General features: G+C 45.1%; 1 protein-coding gene and 1 long non-coding RNA gene across 2 annotated transcripts; one reads left to right on the forward strand and one right to left on the reverse strand.

Annotated features, from left to right (window-relative positions):
• Window positions 1–815: 815 nt before the first annotated feature.
• SCP2D1 (SCP2 sterol binding domain containing 1) lies at window positions 816–1,607 on the reverse strand. Its single transcript, XM_072943549.1, has one exon. The coding sequence runs from the start codon at window positions 1,484–1,486 to the stop codon at window positions 1,016–1,018; it is 471 nt and encodes a 156-aa protein (XP_072799650.1). The 5' UTR covers window positions 1,487–1,607; the 3' UTR covers window positions 816–1,015.
• Window positions 1,608–6,652: 5,045 nt separating this feature from the next.
• LOC116278900 (uncharacterized) lies at window positions 6,653–9,456 on the forward strand. The gene is made up of 3 exons (XR_012061597.1): window positions 6,653–6,929; window positions 7,456–7,878; window positions 8,468–9,456. It is a non-coding gene; the product is annotated as an uncharacterized lncRNA (long non-coding RNA).
• Window positions 9,457–10,213: the final 757 nt, after the last annotated feature.

Consider the following 10,213-nt stretch of genomic DNA (forward strand, 5'->3'; position numbering starts at 1 on the left):
ACACTCACCCATGAGGAGGCCACATCGGGCGGCAGCTGCTTCATTCCAGTCCTCCCCACGCGTGGAGAGGGTTCCCAGAAGGGAAAATCTCCCAGCATGACCTTTGATTTTGTAAAATGCTCAGTACACAAGCTCCTGACACTCCAGAAACGGCCCCCAAGAGGGCTATGTCATCTGTCTGCAGGAGGTCCTTTAAAACTGGCAGCATCTTACTGGTCTAGAGCAGAGTGGTTATGATCAACACTGAGGCTGCGGACGAACCAGAGCGGGAGCTCTGCGAGGGTGGTCCCATCGGCATCACCCGGGAACTTGCTGGGAACGTGTATCTCCTGGGTCTACACCCAGAGCTAAGACTCTGAGGGGGCCCCGCAGTTTGGGTTCCCCCAGCCTTCCAAGTAATCCGATGCATGTTCTGGATTAAGAACCAGTAGCCTAGAACACCTTTCAGGCCCTTTGACTCCCCTGGAATTAAACCCGTCAGAAGTCATGCTGCGCCAGGAGCGCAGGCCCTCTATGGCCCTGTTCCACCCACACGGCTGGGGCGCACCCCCTCCGAGAGCCGCGCAAGCCCGTGTTAGAGTCTCCTCGAAGGACCGAGCTACCAATGGGAATGCAGACCTGCCCAAGGACGGTCACCACTTCCTTCCCAAAGCACCCGACTGAAAACGAAAACAAAACAAAGTTTCAGGAAATCAATCATCGGAGCATTTAAATCCAACTGTCAAAACCACCCATTTCTCTAACTGGGGCGTTGACCCTACCACATGATGGCATAAATGAATCTAAGAAAAGAAAAAGACAAAGATTTTGGGTAATACACTCCAACACTCTTTACTGCTCTAGAACCCTCACTCCAAATTTACATATCAGCAGGAAAATTAATCAAACTTGAATAGGAAGAATTTGAGTAAAAATATTGAATACTTTTTGTTTTAATCTTCAGTTTAAGCATGACTTCTGCTCAACATTCTGATCAGAGAGAAGTTCTGATCACTTCCTTGGTAGTTTTGCATGCTTAATATTTAGCCCAGTCTTTGAAAACCCTCTCCAGCTTCTGGCCAAGCAGAACTTTGCCACTCACTTTGAACTTGCCGGCAAGGAAAGCCTTCTGAGGGTTCATTTTGCCCAAAACCAACTCCATAAAGACAGGCTCCGGGATTGTGAAGACAGTGTCTGCTGGGAGCCTGGCGGGTCCTAGGTACATGTCCCCAGAACCAGTCTTCAGATCGATGGTCCACTGCAGGATGATCTTCCCATCCTTGGTGATGTCCAGCTGAAAGATGGCATTGACTTTCTTTACCAGTTGGGCCCCCTCCTCTTTGATGTGATGGCTGATGTCCTCGAACACTGAGAAGCTCTGGAATTCTGACAGCTTGAGAGGGTGTGGCACGGCAGGTTCCTGAGCTGGACCCAGTTCCTTGAACTGGCCAGCCTGAGGCCCATCCCCTGCTTTGATCTTCGGTTGATGGTCAGTTCTCTTCCACATCTTACTGTGGTGGGCCTATTGACTCTGCCATCTGGTCTGTGAGCAGCTGTAGCCAGATTAATATCCGCAGGTCAGATTGTGACATCAAAGGTAAGGCCAAGTGGGGAATGAGGCCGGTGTGTGTGCTGCAGCCTTACTGGCCAAACAGATGCTAAAATGTGACATGGGGTGAGAGCTCAGACAGGTCATTGTGAGGCAGATCCACACCACCCCCCCCCAAAGCACAAGGTCTCACAAGCCCAGAACGGTCTGGACTCCATGCTGGGAATAAGGGAAACTGGCCACAGAAAGTTCTATGGTGACATGAGCTCTGTCTTTCCAACAATGCTAAGTGAGAGAACAGTTACTCTGATTCCTTCAAGAGTGGACGACCCTTAAGGCACGGGTGCTGGTGCTGGTTTGGCTTCACCTGCCTGCTGGTGGGGTGGGAAATGCTTTTAGAGCAAAACAGCTGGTTGGAGGAGGAACCAGCACCAGGGCCTGCATCAGAAAGCTTCCAGAAGCACAGTGAGAGGGGAAAAAAAGAAAGAAAGAAAGAAAATAGCCCTAAGGTCAGCAGAAGATGCCGCTGGTGTCACATGGAACCACATGTAACAGCACAGCCCTTACTCTGCACCGAGGCCCCGCTGTGGCACTGTGCATGTATTCACACTTAATCAACTAAATTAACATTTAATCCTCATGATAACCGTCTGAGCTGTACACCAGCTGGGTACCTTGTTTTACAGACAAGGAAACTGAGGTAAGCAGAAATGAGGTGACTTTCCAAAGTCGCACAGCTGGCAAGCAGGATGGCCAGGTATGAACAGAGGCAGAGTGACCCCAGAACCCACTTCCAGTCTGCCTGATGCTTTCTCACAATTAGGTCGAGGCTGTTTGGCAGGAGTGATCTGGTGTCCCGCTCAGCGCATCACACCGGGGCACTTGGTGCCAGCCGGGCCCCTCACTGGGGCCGCTGCCCTTGGCCACATGGTCGAGGTGCTGCCCACCGGGCCTCTCCCCCGCAGAGCTGCTGCTGCCCTTTGTAACGAATCAGCGTCTTGAAGGGAGATACTCTGAGGCTTTGCAAATATCCTGTTTCGTGTCATACTTCACTCCACAGCCTCTGCAGCCACCCGTGGTCCATCAGTGTGATGTGTGCTAAAGGTCATTTTCTAGTCCAGTCACCCCCTTTAGCCTGAACAGCTGGAATTCTGCTCTAAGGATGAGCTTTCACTTCCACCTCCATTTCTGTCTCTGTTTAATCACTTATTTATCTCAGCATGGACTGATGGATATTTATTTTATTTTCTGGGTCACAATCTATTACGATGACTATTTTCTTGCTCGAAGTGTCCCAGATCGAGCCACTGGGATCTCCATCAAGTTGGCACCTGTGTCCTTTCCAGACCACACTGCTCTCATATGTAAGTGAAATTACATTTAATAGAGCTGCCAGTAGCTCTGTTCTCTCTGGGAGTATCAGAAAATGCAACAGGCTTCCCCTGGCACGTGATGGATGAGCTGGTACTGCTAACGCGGAGCAGATAAAACAGAACCCAGCGGGCTCCCAAACCCAGGCTTACCCTGAGGCCAGCAGGTATGGGCAACAAGGGCACTCAAAGTTCAAAATGAAGAAGCAGGCACTTCCCCAGTGGGCACGCTGTCAGCAGCCAAGAGAGAACCGAGCCCCGGGGCTGCCGGACCCGCTTTTCCCGAAGGGCAGATTGTCCCTTCTGAATTGTTCAGATGAGTCCCCAACTGGGCTGCCGCTCCCGCCTCAGTGTGTCAGAGGGGAATGCAGCTCCACAGCCCACGCACGTCCCCTTCCTGAGTTTCCATCTTTACCATTGAAGGAATCCCACTATGAATGGCCAGCACGCACATGGGAAGGTGCATTCTCCCATCAACATCACTAGTCCCTGGGACATGCAAATGAAAACTATGATGATACATCACACACACACACACACACACACACACACACACACACACACACACACACAATTGTAACTGTGTGCGGTGACAGATGCTATGGAAATTTACTGTGGTGATCATTTCACAATATATACAAAAACCAAACCAGTATGTTGTACACCTAAAACTAATATAGTGTCAATTATACCTTAATTTTAAAAGATGAGCAAACATGAATTAGAAGAATTAATTTTGTTAAAATGGCCATACTATCCAAAACAATCTACAGATTTAATGTGATCCCTATCAAATTACCCAGGACATTTTTCACAGAACTAGAACAAATAATCCTAAAACTTACATGGAATTACAAAAGATCCAGAATTGCCAAGCATCACTGAAGAAAAAGAATGAATCTGGGAAGAATAACCCTCTCAGACTTCAGACAATACTACAGAGCTACAGTAATCAAAATAGCAAGGTATTGGTACAAAAACAGACATATGGATCAATGGAACAGAATAGAGAGCCCAGATATAAACCCACAAACTTTTGGTCAATTAATCTTCTACAAAGGAGGCAAGAACATACAATGCAATAAAAATGGTCTCTTCTGCAAATGGTGCTGGGAAAACTGGACAGCAGCATATAAATCAGTGAAGTTAGAATACTCCCTCACACCATACACAAAAATAAACTCAAAATGGCTTAAAGACTTAAACGTAAGACAAGACACTATAAGCCTCTTAGAAGAAAACATAAGTAAAACATTATCCAACATAAATCTCAGCAATGTTCTGCCAGGGCAGTCTACCCAAGCAATATAAATAAAAGCAAAAACAAACAAATGAGACCTAATTAAACTTATAAACTTTTGCACAGCAAAGGAAACCATAAGCAAAACAAAAAGACAACCTACAGAATGTGAGAAAATATTTGCAAAAGATGCAACCAACAAGGGGTTAATTTCCAGAATATACAAACAGCTCATATGACTCAATAAGAAAAAACAAACAACCCAATCCAAAAATGGGTAGAAGACCTAAACAAGCAATTCTCCAATGAAGACACATGAATGGCCAATAGGCACATGAAAAAATGCTCAGTAACACTAATTATCAGAGAAATGCAAATCAAAACTACTCTGGTATCACCTCACAGCAGTCAGAATGACCATCATTCAAAAGTCCACAAATGATAAATGCTAGAAAGGGTGTGGAGAAAAGGGAACCCTCCTACACTGCTGGTGGGAATGCAGTTTGGTGCAGCCACTGTGGAAAACAGTATGGAGATTCCTCAAAAGACTAAAAATAGACTTACCATATGACCCACCAATCCCACTTCTGGGCATATATCCAGAAGGAACTCTAATTCAAAAAGACACATGCATCCCAATGTTCACGGCAGCACTATTTGCAATAGCAAAGATATGGAAACAGCCTAATGTCCATCAACAGATGACTGGATAAAGAAGTTGTGGTTTATACAATGGAATACTACTCGGCCATAAAAAAAGAATAAAATAATGTCATTTGCAGCAACATGGATGGCCCTGGAGAACATCATTCTAAGTGACGTAAGCCAGAAAGAGGAAGAAAAAAACCACATGATATCACTCATATGTGGAATCTAAAAGAAAAAAAAAAAGACGAACTTATTTATGAAACAGAAACAGACTTACATAGAAAACAAACTTACGGTTACCAGGAGGGGAAGTGGGTAGGAAGGGATAACTTGAGAGTTCAAGATTTGCGGGTACTTACTACTATATATAAAATACATAAACAACAAATTCATACTGAACAGCACAGGGAGCTATATTCAGTATCTTGTGGTAACTTACGGTGAAAAAGAATATGAAGAAGAATATATATATGTTCATGTCTGACTGAAGCATTGTGCTGTACACCAGAAACTGACACATTGTAAACTGTATTTCAATAAAAATAGATATTAAAAAAAGAATACCTCTTTTATAACTGCTGTCAGAAACAAAAGGCATATTCTTTTACTGCCCTGTATCATTCAGAATGCTTTCAGCTATGAGTATCAAAAACAGCCACAACTCAAAGGGCTTAAACAGTAAGGGGAATCATCTCCCATTAAAGAAGTCCTGAGGCAGGGCTAGAAGGGACCATTGGCACACTCAGAACCGAGGGTTTTCCCAGGACACAGGACTTTTAGTACTGTGAGTGAACGATGCTGCCTGACATGTCAGTAAACAGTATCAAGCCACTATGGCTGCCCTCAACGGCGAGCCCTGGGGAACTCCGGATGGAGAAAAATGGGCTGCCTGCTGCCAAGCCCTCAGCCATTGCAGTGACCCCTAACGATGCACCCTGAGGGGACACAGGATGGGAAAGACAGGACACTGCCCCTGGATACAGGGTGTAGCAAAGGCATGATTTCAGTGAGCCCAAACTGTTGCACCTGCCCACACACAGAAAAGGGCTGAATTCTTTAACTTGAGATATCTGGTTTTCTTAATTAAAGAATTAAACAGTAATTAAACAGTAATCTTTTGATGTTCCAACTACCTAGTCTGCGTTATAATAACTATATATCCTGGCTCCTCCCTTACCTCTTTGGAGCAGTCCCTGAGAGCTATTTGAGAGGCTGTTTTCCTGCGCTTCAAGTCCTCAGAAAATCCACAGAATAGAATAATTACCAATTTTTAAGTTATGCATTTTTTTCAGTGGACAGTACTAAAGGCGAGAAGTCCCAGGCAAAAGGGAGGGGTTAGCTACTCCAGGGCTGGTTCCTTGAGCAGCCCAGTGAGTCTCCAAGGACCCAAGGTCCCTCCTTCCACCCTGCTGCACGTTCCTCTAAGGCCAGTGACCCTTGTGACACAACACCGTGGGGCAACATTCAGTAGAAAAACAACAGAAAGAGCCACTTTCTCCTACACTTAACTCTTTACTGGAAGGGCTATTCTCCCCTTCAGTGACTTCGCCCCATCTCACTGGGCAGGAGGGTGGCCGTTACCCTTGCCAGGGTCGGCTCAGGTTCACCAAGTCACCGTTGGGGCCAGACTCGGCCAGCTCTCCCTAATCTCGCTACGTGGTGGAGTGTGGAACCGAACCAGGATGCTGGGAAGGAAAAGGAGGAGCCAGCAGCCAGAGCTGCACACCCTCTGAGGTGAGCGTATCCACTCAGGGTTCAGGCGAGAGGCAGCACAACGGGGCACCTGCTACAGGGGTGCGACCTTCCGCGTGTGCGGGAGGAGGCTGGCGACACGCTTATGCGCGGCTGCTGCCTGTGTCAGCGGCCGGGCCCAGACGTCGGGGGAGCGGACGGCAGCCGGACGGAGCCCACCAGGGACGCCGCAACCACCAGACAGCACCCGGTCCCCGCACTGGCCCTTCGCGGGGAGGACGACGCTCGTGTTGCGTCACTTCCGCCCTCCAAGGATCGCGAGAAGTCCGCGCCGCGCCAACGCGGAAGTCCACGGGGAGAGGGATTCTGGGAGAGGTAGTTCCTGCTTCTCTACTTGTCCCTGAACGCAGGCGGGAGCTGAGTGTGGCTTTGATGTTTAGAAACAGCCGAGGTAAAAACTGCAAGCTAAGTGTAAGTGGTTGAATAGGCTGAGCACTGGCATTCAGCTGCTGTGGAGGAAGTGTCGTTTTTTTCTTATTTAGTTTTGTGAAGGAAAAGCTGGGCTGGTCTAACAAGATAACTCACAAATCTAAGTATTGGAATACTGATCTGAGTTCTGCTGGACTAACTTGTAAATCTGGGTTAATTAGTGTTGGTTTGCTGTTCATGTTTTTTTGCTAGACAGCTGGGTTTTCAAAGATACATATCTGGCTTTGGAATGTTGGTTTGCTGCCTCCCCGCCTCCACTTTTGTGATGATGATGCTGCTAAAGCTGTTCCATGCCTATTGGCCAAATACCCCAAGCTTGTACTTTACCCTATAAAACCTCATGTGCACGTCTTGAAGGTGCTCAGAGCTTCGGAGCAGAAGCCCCCCTGAGCCCTACGGTGTAAATCTGAGTACTCCAACTCTCCGAGTGGTGCTTGTTTCTTGACTGGCCTGTCGTTTCCGTAACAGTTTCATTTTTTCCCACTCAGTGCTGTGGACTCCGGTCGCCCAGGCTGGGCAGAGCCAAGAGGAAGGACAACGTGCCAGGCCTGGCCATCACTCCCGCTACGTGCCCGCGGTGTGGACGCCGTGTTATGAGGCCTGTGAAGGATAAACCACTGACGACCCCTGGAGAAAAGTCAGATGCCATGAATCCTAAGAGCTGGGTCAGCCCCTACATTTTACTGAACTCAGCAAGTCAACAGCACTGTGCCTATGGGATAAATCTTGATAAATTTCCTCGGCAATTTTGAAAGATTTATCAACCCTAAACCGGGGGAAGGGCAGGGATGAAAACCAAAGAACAAGTTCTCTGACAGACAAGCCGTTTCAGAAGGATGATTGGTACAAGTGTATTATTCAGCAGTGGTTACTTTAACTGTATACACATCACAGAAGCCAAAATTTTGAAGGTAAAGAGAGTCTGCAAAGATGTTGTGTAATTATTCATTTAAATATGAGGATCCTTACTGATAGACACAACACGGATGAATATCAAAAATGTTATGTCAAAAGACTACATAGTCTATAACTCAATTTTAAAAAGTTAAAAAAAAAGACTACATAGTGTATAATCCATTTATATGAAGTTCTAAAACTGGCAAAACTAATCTATAATGAAAAAAATCAAAATAGTCTTTACCCTGAGGTGTAGGGATGAGATTAACTAGGAAAGGACATGAAGAAACTTTCAGGGGTGATGGGTATATGTATTTGTCAAAAGTCTCCATGTGGAGAAGTGTACTGATAGCTGCAATCTGTTTTGAAATGTATTTTAAAAATAAGATAGATTGGTGGATGGATAGAAGGATGAAGAGGTAGACACATAACAAAACAAATATAGCAAAATGTTAATTTTGTAGAATCTAGTTGGTGGGTATATGAGTGTTCATGGTTCAGCCCAGTATTGAATTGTAGGTAGATGTCAACATACTGACCAGGGAAGAGATGGGGGGGGGAAGCCATTAGAAAAAAAGATTCATTGGGAGAAAATTTTTGCAGGTGAAACCGACAAAGGCTTGATCTCCAAAATATACAAGCAGCTCATACGACTCAATAAGAAAAAAATAAACAACCCAATCCAAAAATGGGCAGAAGACCTAAACAAGCAATTCTCCAAGGAAGACATACAAATGATCAAAAAACACATGAAAAAATGTTCAATATCACTAATTATCAGAGAAATGCAAATCAAAACTACAATGAGGTATCACCTCACACCAGTCAGAATGGCCGTCTTTCAAAAATCCAAAAATGACAAATACTGGAGGGGCTGTGGAGAAAGGGGAACCCTCCTACACTGCTGGTGGGAATGCAGTTTGGTGCAGCCACTATGGAAAACAGTGTGGAGATTCCTCAAAAGACTAGGAATAGACTTACCATATGACCCAGGAATCCCACTCCTGGGCTTGTACCCAGAAGGAAATCTACTTCAGGATGACACCTGCACCCCAATGTTCATAGCAGCACTATTTACAATAGCCAAAACATGGAAACAACCTAAATGTCCATCAACAGGTGACTGGATAAAGAAGAGGTGGTATATTTATACAATGGAATACTACTCAGCCATAAAAACCGACAACATAATGCCATTTGCAGCAACATGGATGCTCCTAGAGAATGTCATTCTAAGTGAAGTAAGCCAGAAAGAGAAAGAAAAATACCATATGAGATCGCTCATATGTGGAATCTAAAAAACAAAAACAAACAAACAAACAAAAACAAAGCATAAATACAGGCCAGAAATAGACTCATGGACAGAGAATACAGACTTGTGGTTACCGGGAGGGGGCGGGGTAGAGGGTGGGAAGGGATAGACTGGGATTTCAAAATTGTAGAATAGATAAACAAGATTACTAGATAAATAGATAAACACTGTATAGCATACGGAAATATACACAAAATGTTATGACAAATCACAGAAAAAAAATGTGACAATGTGTATATGTCCATGAATGACTGAAAAATTGTGCTGAACACTGGAATTTGACACAACACTGTAAAATGATTATGAATCAATAAAAAATGTAAAAAAAAAACACGAATTTATGAAACTCTTTTAAGAATTTGTGAGAATGGGAATTATAAAAGTTGCTGCTGAATAAAATTCTACTTTCAAATAAAAAAAAGAAAAAAAGATTCATGAAAGTTACAGTTATTAAAAGGATGACATCAACAGGCAGGGAAGACTTTCAGATCATATGGTGTGGTTCACTCTATTCTTTTTCAAATATATGAAATACAATCACTCTGTTAAATTCAGTTCCTCTCATAGTTACTGGGTGCTTGCTATGTGACAATTTCAAGCCGAACACTTTTGTAAATTTTGTCTGCAGCACACCAAGAATCTCTCTCTACCTATTTTCCATTCAATGGCCCTGTATCTGTCAGCTATAACATAACGTGCTGCATAACAAACCACCACAAAACTGAGAAGCTCACAACAATAAGCAAATGTTTCTTGCTTACATGGTGGCAAAGAGGCTAGGGGTTAGCCAATCTAGGCAGGGCTCCATGGGGCGAGGCTCCAGGCCGCAGGTGTCCCTCATTCTCCTTGACCAGCAGGCCCCCTGGGGCATGTTCTTCTCATGCCAAAGACTGCAAACAAGAAGGCAAGAGCTCCTGCACAAGTACATGTTGCTCACGTTTCTGCTAGCCGAAGCAAGTAACACAACTAATCCAAATAGTCACAGGCCTCCGTACGCCGAGATCTGGAAATGGAGGAGTCACCGCCAGCTCTTTCTG

Source organism: Vicugna pacos, chromosome 19 (assembly GCF_048564905.1).
Source record: "Vicugna pacos chromosome 19, VicPac4, whole genome shotgun sequence".
In the NCBI taxonomy this organism is placed as follows: domain Eukaryota; kingdom Metazoa; phylum Chordata; class Mammalia; order Artiodactyla; family Camelidae; genus Vicugna; species Vicugna pacos.